At 35.4% G+C, this 19,031-nt stretch overlaps 2 protein-coding genes across 2 annotated transcripts; both read left to right on the top strand.

Moving 5' to 3' along the window:
* Positions 1 to 171: 171 nt before the first annotated feature.
* Positions 172 to 17,895, top strand: LOC134240269 (BRCA2-interacting transcriptional repressor EMSY-like). Its single transcript, XM_062722365.1, has 25 exons — positions 172 to 265; positions 666 to 830; positions 952 to 1,026; positions 1,334 to 1,509; positions 1,593 to 1,715; positions 1,807 to 2,039; positions 2,394 to 2,604; positions 2,915 to 3,021; positions 3,168 to 3,306; positions 3,567 to 3,731; positions 3,913 to 4,053; positions 5,350 to 5,459; positions 5,637 to 5,768; positions 5,916 to 6,084; positions 6,169 to 6,313; positions 7,644 to 7,708; positions 10,940 to 10,998; positions 11,266 to 11,647; positions 11,958 to 12,157; positions 15,589 to 15,832; positions 16,134 to 16,290; positions 16,461 to 16,543; positions 16,716 to 16,795; positions 16,964 to 17,128; positions 17,313 to 17,895. Exons 1-25 carry the CDS (start codon positions 237 to 239, stop codon positions 17,373 to 17,375), a joined length of 3,618 nt encoding a protein of 1,205 aa, XP_062578349.1. The 5' UTR covers positions 172 to 236; the 3' UTR covers positions 17,376 to 17,895.
* LOC134240270 (transcription factor AP-2-alpha-like) lies at positions 12,769 to 14,947 on the top strand. Its single transcript, XM_062722366.1, has one exon. It carries the CDS (start codon positions 13,622 to 13,624, stop codon positions 14,831 to 14,833), a length of 1,212 nt encoding a protein of 403 aa, XP_062578350.1. The 5' UTR covers positions 12,769 to 13,621; the 3' UTR covers positions 14,834 to 14,947.
* Positions 17,896 to 19,031: the final 1,136 nt, after the last annotated feature.

Genomic DNA, 19,031 nt, shown 5'->3' with positions numbered 1-19,031 from the left:
AAATTCATGGAGCTATATGATAAAACGAAGGCAAAACAAAATATTCTTCGAGGGATTTGAAAAAAAGATAAACAACCTATCTACATTATATAATTTTGAAGTAAAATTAGAAAAAAAATGGTTTAAGACTTACTGTATGATTAGTGAAACTTTAACCAGAAAAAAAATAAATACATTAGTCTAATTTATCGGTTATTTTTATTCGCACATGCGTATTAGCGTACCGCCTTTACAACATGGTGGACAAAAGCACCTCAGAAAATTAGTGAGTATATTTTTTCACCTTGTGGAGTGTTAATTAAAACTATTTTATTTATTTTCAGAGCGCATATGATTTCAATTTTAATTTATAACTTTTTGGGCTATATTAAACAAACACAAGACAAGAATTAAATGAGTAATAAGGTAAATGGTAAGGTGATTTTCGATATAAAATGCATATTTGTGTATGATCTATTTAGATCAGTGCCTTAACAGTAGACATACACCTTTGTCATGTATTGAAAAGTTGAGTAATGTTATTAAGACAATTTTATATACAAATATATGAATAAAACAGACTATACAATTTGTGGATCACTTTTTTTATACTTAGATAATTTACTATATTTTATGCATAGTGACTAAAAATAAACAGGTTCCAAATATGTATATTCTATTCAAAGCACCATGTGGCCAATGCTTTTGGATATTAGCAAAGAAGAATGCAAGCGAATATTGAGGAGAATGGAGCTAGAGGCATACAGTTCAATTGTATCTGCTTTTAGAGCTCAAGGTGATCTCACAAAAGATAAGAAAAAAATTCTTCAGGATCTGCAGTCTACTCTAAGGTAAAGTACGACATTGCATCATAGAACTGGAGAGAATTAAAAAGATCTTTTAAGCAAGACTGTTTTTAAGATCTTTTGAGCAGGACTGTTTTTACTCTTTTACTTATTTTTAAAATTGTAGTATCTCAACAGAGAGACACAGAGCAGAAGTCAGAAGGGCTGTTAATGATGAAAAATTAGCTACCATTGCTGATCAGTATGTTTTAAAAATTTTATTCACAATTGGCTACTTTACATGTATTTTTCATGAACAAGAAAACTAGAATTTCTAAGCTTGACTTTAAGCCTCAATATACTCAACAAAATAGCTGAAATTGTTGTATTTAAGCAAATAGTAGCTTCTGAAAGGGACGTCATTCATCCAAATTTATTTTCCAGAAAGGTAATCAGACTTGGGTGATTGTTACAACAATTTTGCCTGTTGTTATTCTCGCCCTAGTGTTACGGTCTCGGAAAAAAAAAGGTTTGTGAGAATTGTTTTAAGACTTTATTTAATTTTAAAGCATGTGTGGACCTAGCACAGATGCGGAGTGGATGATTGAGGGGAGGAGACTAATCCCTCTGATGCCTCGTCTTGTCCCTCAAACAGCCTTCACAGTAACTGCCAACCAGATGGCTAATCTACAAGCAGAGAAAAATGCAGCTATGCCAAGTCCATCTAGAACAGGCAGTAAAGACTGTGAGGAATAAACAATGTACTAAATTACAGTATTTCCACTTATTTATTTGATGATTTGAATAAAAACATCTTTAAAATTGTAGTGAGCAGCACCTCTTCTAGTCCACCGACCCCTGTTAGTGGTACTGTCACCAAGGTAACAAGACCATCCAGCCCTAACTCTAATGTAGTGGTATTGCCAAGTGGAATGTCTATTCACATCAAAGGTATTCTAATTTTCTTACGACTGTCAAAAACTTAATTTTCTATCTGTAAAAATTTCATTTTCAAAGAAGTAACATTCACAAAATCTTGTAGGTGGATTGAACACAGAGGACGAGGAAGAACTGCCTGCCAGGAAGAGAAGAAGAAGTCAGTCTTCTTCAGAATCTATCAATATTGTGTCTCCATCAGCTGGTACACAGACTCCGAGGGTCACATATTCCACTACAGCAAGTTCAGCTTCAGGGATGTCCCCCGTGAAAATCACCATCAGTAAAAGTCCCCAGACACGCCCTCAAGTCACATCCTCAACCAGCCAGTCACAAAAGGTGGGCTCTTTTTTCAATGACCAGAGGAAAATTTTTGTTGCATAATTGTCATGACGCTGATACAAAAAGAAGAATTTCATATGATCATAAAGTGACCTGCATTGCAAAGAATGTCAGTAATCACACAAACATCTCATTTGACCTCTCATTCTCTTATTCAAAAAATTTAATGTTTTTGGTATGAAGGCCTTACAAAATATAATGCACAATCTGCCGTAAACAATTGCATCTTACCTACTAAAACAAGAAAAGTGAGGATCTACATTTTTCTTGAATTTGTTTGTTGATTCTTTATGAAAAATGTTTGAGAAATTATAATCAGTGATAATGCTATTTACATGTATCACTCTACAGGTAATCCTTGTATCCAGTTCTGGGCAGGCATCTTCATCCAGCATTTTACATCAGAAATCAATCACAGTCCCCATGGTTAAAACAACCAGCTCTTTGGGAGGAACAGCCAGTCAGAAATCTAATCTCTTACCAAATTCTGGATCTTCATCCAATGGAAATCTTGGAAACATTGTTACAGTGGCAACTCCTTTATCATCAACTTCATCTTCAAGTAAGGAATGAAATTAGATGACAGAGATCATGAAGATTTAAATTTGATCACTTGTTTGTCACTTCATACATGTGTATAATATTGGCTATAATTTACTAATTCGTCGTCATTAATAAACAAGTACAGAAACATTGAATAGCAAAATAAAATCTGAAGACCCCAGGTGGCCAGTTTGGCAAATCATAAGAGTCATTTACATGTAGTGATAATCGATTTGGTGCTCTTGATATATGTTGCACGTAAAAAAACCAAAAAAATATTTGCATAAAGGAAAAATTTAGTATGATATAACAGGATGTATCACTTTCAGATTCTACATCCACAGCTGTCACAACATCAACTATGACCTTCTTGACTCCAACTGTCAGTATTCAGAAACCTCGTCCTAAAACAGTTCCAAGACAGAGATTTCCTGTGGTAAGAATTTTTAAAACCATTATGCAAAAGTGGTGTGGATCTACTACCAAAAAGCATTAATTCAGATTAACTGACAGTGATTTGTATGTATAGTACATGTATGTATATATTAAACAAAACTTGACCCAGAATTTCATCGTTTACAGAGCCAGGGTCAGCAGAAGCCTGGAGTAGTGATACCAATGGGGCCGCAGCCAGTACAACCCTCTCCCCAGTCAATGCAGAACATTCAGATAAAGCCTGTTGGCAAGTCCCCCTCCACAATTCAGATTAGACAGGAGGGAGGTAAGAAAATAAAAAATCAATCTATTTATTTTTCAAAAAAAAAATTTACAGTATAATTTTGGAAATAGTTTTCCTGGGAAATGGGAGAATTTATAGCAAAGTTTGAAGACTGAAACCTGTGTACATGTAATCTGACATGCACTAGGAAACACATTTTGTGTCTGAATAGACGATGCCAGATTGCACAATGTAAAGAGCATGAAAAAAGGGGTTAACCATATCAATATGAAGTGTCTAAGAAAAGCTTTGAAATGCTACAGGTATGAAGATTATCACTCAGAGTTTCCCAGGATCCAGTGGAAGTAAGATTCTACCTAAGCCTACTCAGCTCCCTACCAGCTCTGGTACACCTGTAGTCGTCGTTAGTCCTGGGTCCTCCACGTCGTCAAACGTCACCATGGTCACCAAACCCATCACTTCCATCGGTATTATAATCGGAATTAAATTATTATGTGTCTTGTACATTTAGTAGTGTACCTATTCAGAATGAGTTAAAATCATGTGCCATATGATAGTGTTGAATTTTATAGTTAACTAGAGATAAAATTTGTCTGGTGTTTTGTTCTGAATTGAAATATTTAGAAAAATAATTGCTTCCATTTAAAGGACAAGCTGGGACAAAGATTTTGAACATAACAACTCAAGGTGGGAAGGTAATTTCCACAGGAACAAGTCGTGGTCCAAATGTGGTAACAGTGAATCCTAAAACACTCCACTTGACGGCCGTGAAATCAGGAGCAGGAGGAAGTAAGTGTGGATAGCATACCTCTGATAAAAAAGTCTGTCATGAATATTTTATTGTTTCTAAAGGCCTAGTGCTTATATTTCTTTAATACCTATTTTAAAAAGGAAATTCTTAAATGATGTGCAACAGTTCTCTTGATATTCTTGCATACATGTAACTCTTAGGGGCTTTAATGTAGAGCAAATCAGATGGGATATATCTTCATAGTATGTTTGAATGTATTGAATGATTCTAGATTTAGCCAGCTTAGTTGAAAATTACATTTTTGAATTTAAAAAAAAACAAGGGGCCCCTATGTGTATTTTAGAATATTAAGTAATATTTTTTTATCCATTGAAGATGTATATGCATGTTAACCGTTTTAGGTGGGAGTCTACCACTTCTTCACTCCATCTCCCGCCTACCGCTTTTATTCGTAAGCTAGCGCTTTTCTACAAAAGTTTGGTCAAAAGTATTTTTGGTTCACTGTAGTAGCCATATTGAAGCCACTAGTCATAAAATCTCCTTAGATATTGCGTGATTTGACCCGGAAGCATACAGGCACCTATTTTGTACCGAGGTGTACATAGATTTCAAACACATTTTTGACAACAACAACAGTACAAATCTCAGTGATTGCATTGGTTACGATAAATTTCATCCACATCACTGCCAAGAAAAAGGAGATGTAGGATTCTAGACTTGGATGAAAACGTTTGACATCGTCTATAAATGCACAGTTGCTTGCATTGTTATCATTAAAGTCTATACAAATCACTTGATTGAGGAAGCCATGCGCCTTGAGCTATATTGCATCTCTACTTGTTGTTTTCGAAAATTGCAGGAAATTCAGTTTATTGAATGAAAGATAGAAACTAGTTTTAGATCTGGATTAAACAATTTCATCATATGCTGTGTTTGATGGCCAGTAAATATTCAGAATTATTGTTTCCAGCCTAGATATCAAAAATGATGAAATTTCTAAGGGTGTTAAGCAGTCAATCAAAGCAAAAAGATGAGCATGAAAAATATTTAGGCCTATATTTTAAAATTTTTAACAAACTTAAAGTGTTCTTTCTACTTCATTGCAGTTGATATTTGAGATTAATTATTGCATTGGTCATTTAAGGCCATTTTTACACAATATACATCTTTGTAAGTCCATGCGTAAAACAATGCGTGCAATGCTACCTCTCTTGAGGTTTGAATCTCTGTATTTTTCATCTCAGTAGGTTAACATGTATGGTGTTGGCGGAGGTGTTTAAAACTGTGCAATTTTTACTTTTCAATTTTCAAGCAATCACTTTTCGTTATTTTAGGTGGGAAGCCCAATGTAATTGTTGTACAAAAGACCCAGCCCCGGCGACTCTCGGGAACACCCACTTCTACAGCAAGGGGAACAACTGTTATTTCAAGTCCTTTTGAAAAGGTCGGTCGCTGTTTATTGTTATTTCAATATAATCATGTTTTATTTACTGTGTTTTCTAGATTTATATACTGTATTTTATCATGAAATATTTAAGGAGTAAAATATTAGATGTATATAGTATATTAGCAGATTTACATGTATTATTGCGATAAAGAAACTCTAACTTTTCTGACCCAGGAGTTAGTGAGTTTTCTGCAGAAGCAAGACAGTACTAAACACATTGTAGTCACATCACCCTCTGGTGGCCAGAGACCGATAGAGAGGAAGGTCATAGTGACCACTCCAGGGCAGCTGGAGGCCACAAGACAGGTTTGTGTGCATTTAAAATGACTGTCAAAAACTTTGTTCTCACTTTTACAGATCCTTATGAAGTAAAATTGTATAAAAGTGACTAAATATTTTAAAATTAAATTTTATAATAAAAATTGATGCAAATACTGTCTTCCCTTTTATTAGAGAGTTCGTATCGAAAACGCAGAAGGGAAGTTGATCCAGGATTTGATTCATGCAGCAAGTCAAGATTCCGAGGGAGGAGGGGACGTCACGATTAACCTGGATGAAGCCACACTGGCTGCTCTGACAGGAAGTACCAGCAGTCAGGTATCGGAGACGGTGACCAGTAAAGGTATGTGACAATACCACTGCATGTTTATATTTCCTCTCATTATTAAAAGTCTATGTGATGTTTATTAAGTAATCTATGTTTTAGGTGCCTCAAGTGAAAATTTGCCAAACAATGAATGGTTTGAGTATGATGACAATAACCCCTCCTTCCAGTCAGGGGTAGATCAGGCTGCTGTACAGGCCCTCATAGAACAACAGGGATCTAACAAACCTAAAGTGACAGTTCAAAGGTCAGTATACACTCAGATAAACTCTCATAGAACAACAGGGATCTAACAAACCTAAAGTGACAGTTCAAAGGTCAGAATACACTCAGATACACTCTCATAGAACAGGGATCTAACAAACCTAAAGTGACAGTTCAAAGGTCAGAATACACTAGTGATGGGGAATCGGAAAAAAATCATAATCGATTATCGGTAATAATCGGCTGGGCATAATCGATTAATAATCGATTATAATCGAAATTTTGAACTTTAATAAAATTAATATAGAAAAGTTGAAACTTATTCCGATTTCTGTCAGACTTTTACAAAAAAAACCCATTTACTTACATAAAATATTCAAAAATGTTAATTGAACTTTCTTTTATAAAAAGTGGAAAATAATATTTTGTTTACTTTAAACAATATAGGACTATATAAGACTATTGAAACAGAATGGGAATTTATTTTATTTTTTTTTTTATAAAGTCCATGCAATGGGTATTTTACTGATATTAGTCCCACCTTTCATTTAATACATGTATACTTTTCTTAAAATTAGTTTTAATTAGTTAAAATAATAAAATTGCAAGTCTTAAAAGTAATTATCCAGAAGTTAGACTTGTATTTATGATAATAATTACGTTTAAAGATTGACTAGACTAATTATGTTTTCTTTTGTATAGTAAAACCTTGCAATATTAGCATTTCCTGGTATTAGTCTAACCCCATATTTAATCATGGCGGTAAAAGTATCAACAAGACACGGAATCCTTCCATGTTTTCAACGTTCATCACTACTTTATGCTTTTGCAATTAGATTTGGTAATAAAATTAAAGTATGACAATTTTATTTTTTGTTAGCGATGTCGGCGACATTTATTTTATAATCGATTAGTAGCATCGAAGAGTTTCTAACGACCGACAATCGATTGTCGGCGACAATCGTTCCATCACTAGAATACACTCAGATAAACTCTCATAGAACAGGGACCTAACAAACCTAAAATGACAGTTCAAAGGTCAGTATACACTCAGATAAGCTTTCATAGAACAGGGATCTAACAAACCTAAAGTGACAGTTCAAAGGTCAGTATACACTCAATTAAGCCCTCAAATCATAGAACATCAAGAATCTAGCAAAGCAGAAGTAACATTGCAAAGGTTTATTTTTGACTGAGATTGTTCTTATAAGTTTAATAAGAATATGAGAAATGTAGCATATGAAGGTAATTGAAAAGGATCATAGCAGTGGAGGGTGAAAGGAAAAGGTGTGGGATGCCTAGAGGGTACAGAGAGTGACCCTGAAAACCAAAGTTTTTTTACCCTGAATTATAGCATGTTAATTTATTTACAGGTCTGCCAGTGTGGATATTGGACAGTTATCAGATCAACTCTCACAGCAGCAATTCTACACAATTGGTATGATAATTTTGACTTTATTTTGATTCTTAGCATTACCGTAATTTTCGGATAATAGGTCGATGGGGTATATAGGTCGAAAGGCTCATTTTCAGCCTTAATTTTTGAAAAATCCTAAGATAGGACGAACTTACTATATAGGACGAGGCTTTGTTTCCCGTTTTCTAAAGATTCTTACGCAGATACAACGTATCAGAACAGGTAAACCTCTAAAATTACTGGGGTAATTCCGTGACATGAACGTATCGAGAAAATAAACGATTATTTTAATGAATACAGCATTTAAATAAAGTTTTTAAAAAAAATGTAGTTAAAACTTCTTTGAATTGTGTTACTACTTATTTTTCTCCAACTTGCGTGTTCAATGCCTCCGTAGTTTCATACTTTTGTTAAACCACAGGCATAAATAAAACGTAAATACGTTCTTATTTTACAGCTATAATTCGGGAAATACCCGAGATCAAGAATAATAATTCTGATTTCAGAACAACTTGGACACATTCCTAATATATTTTATTCAGACATTATTTACCGGTGGACGACAATTGCTTCGATGTCCGCCATTTTCATTTTTTTTCTTCAGGGATTTGCTAAAACCCGCAAACAACCATTGAATGTATATATAAAGCAACAGTAAAGAATTGAAATAATATTACCACGCTATAAGTTTAATTTATAAATTTAATTGAGAGTACTGGTACATTCACAATTTGACAGTCATTATGAATTTCATGGCTTTGTTTGTTCAATGATGTGTAACACATATACCCTATAACGGCACGTGGATTTGCTAATCATGCCCTGCGGGTATTAAACCAACACAGGTGTTAAAACCTTTGCATGTACACACAGTGTAAATCCTTTTATCTGTCAGACAATTAAAATTCTGTTAGAAGCCAATCTTTGTATAGCGGTAATTCAGTGAACTTCTTGTGTACGAAGAAGCTTTTCCGTAGTTTAAATTTTGATACGGTTGCAGTTTTACTTTTAGTAAACGGTAGCGACTTCCTAACTTCACAAGATGGCTACCGCATGATGGCAATGGATAACACGTTGAGGAATTATTTACTTGATGAAGCACAGTTTTTTCCTTTGTCATCAACGGATATTTAATGGAATTTATTTTGTAAGAAAGCTATAGAATAAATATTTTATTGTTTACCTGGGCATTAATTTTTCTGCGTAAAATAATGAAAAAAGTTATGAAAGTGGCACAGATTTGCTTTGAAATTGACATAAATTTTATTGATTTTGGGGCATTTTTCGTGAACTTGAGTCTTAGAAAGGTCGAATTCGTATATTGGGCGACCCCAGCGGTTCTGAGAAAAAAAGTATCGACCTATTATCCGAAAATTACGGTAAATAATTACTAAATACTTTTAACTTGTGCTTTTATGATCGGAGATTCATGGATAAAAGCATATGCTCTGTATTTGTTCACGCAAACTTTTACCTTTACCATCTTTTGAATCATAGTTTACAAATGTATTCCTTATGACTAGACCTTTCATACCAAAAACTTTTACTTCTTGACCTTAGAGTTTGCTCTTAACTTCTTATAAAACTCTAAGCTAAGTCATTATTTCTAAATGGTTGGTACCAGGGCATACATATTTCTTGTGTATTTCTTGTATTTTTTTTAACAAGACCTTTAATGACCAGCATTTTTAGCTCACCTGAGCCGAAGGCTCAAGTGAGCTTTTCTGATCACATTTTGTCCGTCGTCCGTCCGTCCGTCTGTCCGTCTGTCTGTCCGTCTGTAAACTTTTCACATTTTCGACTTCTTCTCAAGAACCACTGGGCCAATTTTGACCAAACTTGGTACAAAGCATCCTTGGGTAAAGGGGAATTTAAATTGTTAAAATGAAGGGACATATCCCCTCGCAAGGGGAGATAATCAAGAAAAGACAAAAATAGGGTGGGGTCATTAAAAAATCTTCTTCTCAAGAACCACTGGGCCAGTAAAGCTGAAACTTAGGTGGAAGCATCCTGGGGTAGTGTAGATTCTAAATTGTTCAAATCATGACCCCCGGGGGAAGGGCGGGGCCACAATGGGGAATCAAATTTTTATATAGAAATATATAGGAAAAATCTTTGAAAATCTTCTTCTCAAGAACCACTGGGCCAGAAAAGCTGAAACTTATATGGAAGCATCCTGGTATAATGTAGATTCTAAATTGTTCAAATCATGACCCCCAGGGGAAGGGCGGGGCCACAATGGGGAATCAAAGTTTTACATAGAAATATATAGGAAAAATCTTTGAAAATCTTCTTCTCAAGAACCACTGGGCCAGAAAAGCTGAAACTTATGTGGAAGCATCCTGGGGTAGTGTAGATTCTAAATTGTTCAAATCATGACCCCCGGGGGATGGGCGGGGCCACAATTTGGAATCAAAGTTTTACATAGAAATATAGGAAAAATCTTTGAAAATCTTCTTCTCAAGAACCACTGGGCCAGAAAAGCTGAAACTTATGTGGAAGCATCCTGGTATAGTGTAGATTCTAAATTGTTCAAATCATGACCCCCAGGGGAAGGGCGGGGCCACAATGGAGTATCAAAGTTTTACATAGAAATATATAGGAAAAATCTTTGAAAATCTTCTTCTCAAGAACCACTGGGCCAGAAAAGCTGAAACTTATGTGGTATAATGTAGATTCTAAATTGTTCAAATAATGACACCCGGGGGAAGGGCGGGGCCACAATGGGGAATCAAAGTTTTATATAGAAATATATAGGAAAAATCTTTAAAAATCTTCTTCTCAAGAACCACTGGGCCAGAAAAAGTGAAGCTTATGTGGAAGCATTCTGGGGTAGTGTAAATTCTAAATTGTAGGAATCATGACCCCCGGGGGAAGGGCGGGGCCATTATAGGGAATCAAAGTTTTACATAGAAATATAAAGGAAAAATCTTTGAAAATCTTCTTCTCAGGAACCACTGGGCCAAAAAAGCTGAAACATATGTGGCCATGGAAGGATCATGGGGTAGTGTAGATTTCAAAATGTCTAAATTATGATCAGTGGGGTAGGGTGGGGATGCATTATGTATAACAAGGGTGAAATCTGGTAAAGAACAGAATGGTCAAAGCTTCTCAGGTGAGCGATGTGGCCCATGGGCCTCTTGTTGACCTTGTCCTTAAAGTTTGTCTTGCTTTTGAAATACTTTAATTTTGGTCATGAGCTGCCATATGGAGGTTTCACTTCAACATTTTTGTTCCATTGTAATATTGTAGAACAAGCCATGAAGATTCTGAATAACCCAGAGCAAAGTGAAGCAATGATGCTGGAAGAGGTAAATGAAGATAGTGCAGTGTAATACCAGTACATCTTTAATAAATTTTTCCAGTACATAATATTTGCATTTAGCAAGCATGCAATAATTTTTTTATGTCACTGAAAAGGAAATGGAGTAAAATATCTTATACACAGTAGCATGTTCTTTGCTCTGCTTCAGTGACACAAAACTAAAGATACAACTTAAAAGTAAAACTGATTTAATTTTGTAATTTCTGGATATGAGTTTCATAATATACAGTGTTCTTACCTTGCTTAATTTTAGAGCCAAGAATCCACATCAGATGGGAATGTTGTCATAGAGACAGTAAATACATCTCAGAGTTCCGAGATTGCGACACAGAATGAGCTGGAACAGATAGCGCGTAACCTGAACCTCCAGGGGGAGCTGGATCCGCAAACAGGGATATTTTACACCGTGACAAATGCAGCTGGTCAGACAGAAACCCGCAGGCTAACAACAGAATCCAAGGTTGTCACCGAGAGTGCTCCCCAAGGGGAGGCTACCCCAGGCTCCAAGGCGTACGATTTGTTAAGCAGTTCCCTGGCCCAGGCTCAGATTGATCTGGATCCTTATCAGTTTATTGAAGAGGATGTACTGTCTGACAAATCTGCTACAGGAAGTCAGGCTGATAGTGGAATTGTTGGTAATATGAAAATTTATGTTCAATTAATTTCTTCTGTTGATTTTAAAAGGACTGTTTTATTTTTGTATTTTGATGTATAGTTTTAAAATGACTAAGGTCAGTACTGTTAAAATATACATTTTGTCTGTTAGAGTTGAAGAAAAATGAAATTTAAGGATCAGCTTCTTCTAATTTTGCATTTTCATCAATATAAACATCAATCAGATTAAACATTTTATCAGTAGAACACATTAATTGGAACATTTTCATATTCTGTGAGTGGATTATTTATAGAATAATACTTAATTCCATGCCGAATTTCTCTACTCAGAAATCCCATCTTCTGGTGAGGTCTCAGCTGACACAACAATAGAGAATGTGGTGGTGTCTGATAGCAGTGAACCCACCACTAGCGGCGGCCTCCACACCACCACACTGAACACCACAACCATCAGGATCAAACCGGGCAGCAGCTTCATCCCCATACAGGACGTGGCCAAATCCTCCACCATCAATGTTACACAGGAACAGGTAGGCCAGGGTTTCACTTCATTCATAGTAGAGGATAAAAATTTTACAGTACATGCTTTGGGTATTTATTTGTGTTTATAAAAAAAAATCACCTTTTGTCTATGTAATGGAAGATTAAACAACATGTAGTTTACAAAGCTTTTGTAATACTTTTTTTTTTCATCTATTTGAAATTACAGCAAATTCGTATGACTTTCTATTTTTTTTTTTTTTTTTAAAGAAATTCAGAATTTAATTTGTAAAATTTAAATCTAATATAAAAACTTTAAAATAGATAAGTGACATGGATGGAGGATTCTTTTCTCAATGATATTTCAGAACTATTTTAATATAAGATATTTTTGTGTCTGTTGGTCAGACTAGAACAGTTTACATATTGCTAATGTATCCTTTCTAAGTTCCTGAACAGATAATGTATATAATACATAATCTGTTCAGGAACTTAAATATAAATAAATTTGCCCTGCTACAAGGGTAGACTACTTTTGGAAATGTACATGTTTCTGAACCATTGTGATTTCAATGTTAAGTCTAAATATTGTTATAGTAAATAGAATGTCAGAATAGCATCTGCGAGATGTCAGTTTAAAGTCTGGTAATTTGTTTGATTTTATTGCTGTAAACTTCTTTTTACTGTCTATAAGTAAAGTGTTGAAATATTAATAAATTAATACTTTTTTAAAAGCTCTTGATAATTGAACTGATCAAGTTTTCAAAAAAATATTATGAGATAAAATTTCCAGAACTAAAGTTTATTACAAGAAAAGGTTAAAACATAAAGTTAAAAATAGAATATTTCATTAGAAAGAATGTTTAACATACAGAGTTTCGGTGATGTATATTCTTTGCAACAGTTTTGATAGAAAATTATTCAATTTTACATTATTTTCAATTCCTGCAACATTATGATAATTATTTAACTATTGAGGAATATTTAATTCTTAAATATATATAAATTATTATAGCTACATAATTTTTAAATATATATAAATTATTATAACTACATAATGATTTATCAAGTGATAAATGGATATCCAGTTACAATTACTGTTATAATTACCCAATTGCACTGTCAACAGAACTAATTGCATGATATGGTGAGAAGGTAGAGAACTAGGTACCTGTAATTAGCACCTGCTAGGTAATCAGATGCAGTACCTGCACTTACCAATGGTATTAGTGTGTAATTGGGAGGGTGTCAAGAGTAGGAGGGAGGACTCAGGTAATTGGATTGTGTGCTCAGGCCAGGTATATATAGCTATCCCTCTGGCTAGGTTCATCAATCAGCTCTTCTGGCTTCTAGCACTTCAGACCTTGTGGAAATATTTTACTGAAAGTAAGAGAAGTTCTGTGAAGGAAAAATATTCTAAATTATTTCCTGTCCTTTTCAACTATTTCAGGATTATTTTCCTATTTTGGAAAATAATCTTTCATATCTTTTTTGGATTCCACAATTAAGCAAAGATGAATGGGCCTATAGTGTACGAGAGGGATTATGCTGACCATCACAATGTGGACAGGGAGAGTGGTTATGCCCCTTCAACAGAGCCATCTGTCATGGCCCAGGGAGAATACCCCCCTCCTTACTTCCCTCCTCCCTACACCATGCCATCTCAGCCTCCCATGGATTACCATTTCAACAACTCGTATGCCCCCATGTCTGACTACCAGCAGCAGGAGCAGCCTTCCCAGCAAGAGTTCCAGGCCATGCATGGCAACATAGACCGAGTCCACGAGTACAAGATTCAGGATGGCGGCGCCAACATCCACAGACCAGAACCAGTGATGCCAGGAACCATCCCAGTCAACTTCAATGAACAAGGTATGATGAGCAGTGGAGTCCAGCAGGGGATGCCACCCATGAACGGAAACTACCCATTGGAGAATTACATCCCTAGAGAAATGAGAGAGATGATGGGGAACTTTGAAGCTCAGTCACAGAAAAGCCTGGTAGTCCACGAAAAGGCTGGGCGCAATGATGTGGATATCTCTGCAGCTGCTGCTCCTGCCGATGTTTTCTGTATGGTGGATGGAAGACTCTCCCTACTCAGCAGCACCACCAAGTACAAAGTCACCATAGCAGAAATACAGAGAAGATTGTCTCCCCCTGAGTGCCTTAATGCTTCACTGCTAGGAGGGGTCCTCAGAAGAGCCAAGTCTAAAAATGGAGGAAGATGTCTGAGAGAGAAGCTGGACAAGATTGGATTGAGTCTTCCTGCAGGAAGAAGGAAGGCAGCCCAGACAACACTCCTGACGTCTCTCGTGGAAGGGGAAGCTGTACGCCTTGCAAGGGATTATGGGTATTTGTGCGAGTCCGAGTTCCCAGCAAGAAAGTGTGCCGAATACAACTGTAAGAAATACCAGACAACAGACCCTCAGGAAAACATGGCAAGGAAGAACATGGTGCTGGCCACTAAGCAGATCCTGAAGGAGTTTATGGATATCCTGAACCAGGACCGCTCTCCAATTGGAAACTCTCGTCCCCAGCCAATCCTGGAGCCAGAGATACAGAGCTACCTGACCAACTTCAGTCTAATCAGCCATGGTTTTGGATCTCCTGCCATTGTTGCTTCTCTCGCTGCAGTTCAGACATACCTGACAGAAGTCCTCAAGGTCATGGACAAAGGATTCCTCAACGATGGATCCATGCCACCCTCCAAGAAAAGAAAGCTGTAAGAAGAAAAGATGTTCCCTGTTGTGTAAATAAAGTGCTTTCTGTGACAGTGTCTTGTATGTTGACTTGATGCCTAGAATTTATAAAATTGTGATTTTAGTTATTGTTTGACTTCAATGCACATTCCTATTGCTTACTAAGTTGATGTTTGTGTTTCCTTTGTTTGTAATCTATTTTTTCAAGGATCAGCAATTCCAGACTCATTGTGATCTTCAATAACTTACATTAGAGATTTATGATGTGTACTTTTTCATGAATATTACTTTGTATGTTATATTTCATTGAATAAATGATAGCATGATACTTATGAAGGTTTTTGTATTATTTTGCTAGTTTACACACTTAAAATGGACAAGAAGTATGATGTTAATCCTATAGATGTTTTGACATTCCCGGTTAAAATACTGTGTACAGGGTTATTTTTGCCCTGCTTTATTTTCTCCCTTTTACACTTGCAAACAATTTTGCCCCATCTTAAATTATTCCAGTCACAATTCTGTTTAAGAAATTATAATGTATTCTTTAAATTTGCTCCATTTTAAATTCACCCAACCAAGGATAGGGCAAAAGGTCCGAAAATAAAAATGTGAGGAAAATTTCCTCATATACAGTATTTGAAAAGATCCCTTTTCTAGAATCAGGAACTTACAGGCTTGTGTTACCGTACTTGGTCATTACTTGTTACAGTACATACTGACTTTTATGACTTGTTACAGAATATATCAGCTTTTGTAACCTGAGTCATTACTTGTTACAGTTGGGCTTAGAAGGTGTAGTCCAGGATGACTTTACCACAGAGACCGTAGAAATGACGGGTACTACAGACTTCCTGTCCCAGCCGGCGGCCCTCACAGAGGAAGTCCAGTTAGTAATGGATTCTGTCTCCCTCGGAGATCGCACCATTCAGAGCACCGAAACTGTCACCGTGGAAACCACACAGACGGTGGATCCAGCTGAAGTCAGTCTGGATGAGTTTGTGGTCATGGATAACCCCATCCCAGGTAACACATGGTATACATTTAGAAAAAGTCCTGTTTATGAGTCTTGTAAGCCCTGTTCACATGTGCTGATTTACTCAGTGGGTGCAAATTACAAATTAACTGGGTGTAAATTTGAGCATATTAATGCAATTGCATATATGCAAAAGTAAGTAAGTAAAATTTATGTCATACATGTATAACACATTTTCAATCAGCCCCTAAATACTTGAACCAAATCAGTTGCATACATTCCCTCCCTCTTTTACATAAAATAGATTATATGAATAAAATACAATTTTGATCAGACTTCCATTTCATGCAGGTACTAGTGTAAGTGAAACCCACAGTGTTGATCCCTTGAGTAGTTCTGATCCCACAGGCTTGGCTAGGTTGGGGAAAAGGAAAAGGAAAGTTCCAGCTGCATTGGAGGATAGCCCCACCCCCCTGCCTGGTGGTGGCTGGAACAGAGCATGTCTGGGGTAGGGTTGATTATCTTATAACCTATCATCAGGAGATTGGTGGTTAAGTTGATGATTTTGAGAAAGTTAAGCAAGTTATTGGGGGTTTTGGAAGATAAAGGTAATGAAAATGAAGTTGAATTAATTTCAGCTTTTCAAATCATTCAAAAGATTGTGATTTTGACTTGTAGGATAATACAGAAAGTGATGAAATACAGAGGATTGAACAGACACAAAGATGACCTCAATGCCTCAACATGGTTTTTAGAACCAGGTAGGTATATCTTTAACTGTTAACAAACAATTTTAGCTTTAAAAATGTGTCCCATTGTTTTATAGTATTTGCACATGCATAAGAATGTTTATAGTAAATAACAATATTTCAACCAAAGAATAGGAATTTTTATCAACAACATGTTAACATGCCAATGGCTTTATTTCTGTAGTGGACCCAGAGGATGCCCCAGATTACTACACAATCATAAAAAATCCTATGGACTTTGGAACAATCAAAAAGAAATTAGAGGTTGGTTACAGTGATAGTCCCTCTTCTATTAATTGAAGCAGGACTCCATTGAATTTACAAATTGAAAGAGACTAATAATAATAAAGAGTATTTTTGTTTCGAATGATGCAAGGAAATTTTTTTCCAATTCTAATTAAATCACAAGATTATATGTACTTCTTGTTACAGACCCATACTTATTCTGATTATGAAGATTTCCACTCGGACATGCTGCTGGTCCGAGACAACTGTCGCGTGTACAACCCCCCAGGGAGTGTGGTCCGCAGGGATTGTGATGAGGTGTTCGCTTACTACATGTCAGAGTACGAAAGAATCCTAGAGAAATGGCAAAAGGTTAAAAAAAAAACATTTTTCTTTTATAAAATTTGTTCAAATGTTTCACTCTTTCATTTTAGTAAGTTTATTGCCTTTACATACTGAATCAGCATGTTTTGATTAAACACTTGTATGCAGTTTCTTTGTAGATTGACTAAAAAATTATGATCAGTCTATGATTTTACACTATTTTAAATTATAGGCTCACATATCTTCACCCTCCTCCAAGAAACTAAAGTTTGAAAGTAGAAGTCCGAAGATGTGAACCTACATTTCTCCAACTCAGACCCATGTGCCAAATTTCCTCTGCTCCTGATGATGGAGTCATATACTGCCAGATTTTGTTATTTCATGTTTTTATGTTCCTTTGTTGTTTGATTACTGTTTTATCCATTTTATGCCAGAACATTTTGATTAATTTGTTAAATTTCAGTAAATCATTAAGAGTGGATCATGCACATTTTAAAAGGATGATCATTAAATGTTGTTAAAATTTTCATTTATTTTGTGCAATACTTAGGATCTCAGATTTTACTGGATGTTGGTTCTAAATTTCTATGTCTGCTAAAAAATATTAACTATCAAATTAAATGGACACGTTATTTGGAATCTGACAGTAAAATTAGTGTAGGAATCCTAGATATTTTTGATATTGCTGTTTATGATTTAAAACAAAGATGTTGAAGATTATATTGACTATTACTATTACAGGTTGAAACACATGCTAGTACTGTATGCTGTACTTGCATGTTTTTATTACTAAATATTAAAATGTAAAAATATGAGTGTTTTTCTTTTGTTTGTTGTCGTAAATTGCAGTTGGTTTTACTTTTCAATTTTATCATTGCAATTCAGACTTTTTTGGACCATTGTATTTCTAACACACACCCCTTACAACATAATCTGGAATTGTGTTTGATGTACTACACGTATGTCCATGGTTGATTGACCTCTAAGAACTATTGAATGATAATGCACATTATCTACAGAGAAAAAAAATACGATGCATTTATATTTAAAATTTTCCAGCAGACTAGATTGATGAAAAATTTAGACCTTGAGTTTCGTGAACTTCAAGAATGCTGAAATATATTCCACAGTTACAAGACTAATTATTATGCCCCCCCCCCCCATTGCTTTGTTGCAGTCTGTCGGTCTACCATCACTTTCTGTTCCTTTTCTTCGCAGAGATTGCAATTAATGTAATGAAATTTGGTACTCGATTAATCGAAAAAATATCTAGATCAAGTTATGTCCCTCGGACTTGCTTTGCTTTTACAAACATGTCTTGTTTCTTGGATTGTCCAACCGTTGGCATGAATCACATTTACATGGCCATTTTTCCTCTTTCTTGCAAACTGTTCAATAGATTGGTCAAATATTCTTTTTTATAATTGTAATATATTGAAACCATTTGGTACGTCCGATGTCTGTCTGTAGACGAGATTTTGTCGATTACTCGGTAACTATTGGAAGGATTTGTCTAAAATTTGTACACATATTATTCACCATATGAAGTTGTGCACCTTTTCATCTTGATTGGATTATTATTTTGAATTTTACAGGTGTTTTTTCATTTTTATTTTGTGTTTTTGTCTGCGTTTCTCAGAAACTATTGCAAGGTTTTAAAATTTGTACACTTATTATTCAATATAAGTGTGCACCTGTTTTCTCTTTTTGTTAATTTTTTTGCATTTTACAGGTTTTATTTTTTATTTTAATTGACTTGTTCATTTTGGGCTTGTATAAGGTTTGAGATATAGAATTACTGTTCAAAAATATGAATCATCATCAAGTGTTAAAAAACAGTTTTTACATTGCACAGGTAATGTAATTTCATTTGTCTCTTGGGAATAATGACTGGACATGCATCCAGTTAAAGATAAATTAATGAGTTTGGTGTTGGAAGTTGTTAAGGCAT

This window comes from Saccostrea cucullata, unplaced genomic scaffold (genome assembly GCF_032062105.1).
Source record: "Saccostrea cucullata isolate Sc308-1 unplaced genomic scaffold, CSIRO_AGI_Scuc_v1 ctg43, whole genome shotgun sequence".
In the NCBI taxonomy this organism is placed as follows: Eukaryota; Metazoa; Mollusca; class Bivalvia; order Ostreida; family Ostreidae; genus Saccostrea; species Saccostrea cuccullata.
Note: the sequence above shows the minus strand (reverse complement) of the source record. Positions and strands in the feature narration are given on the sequence as shown.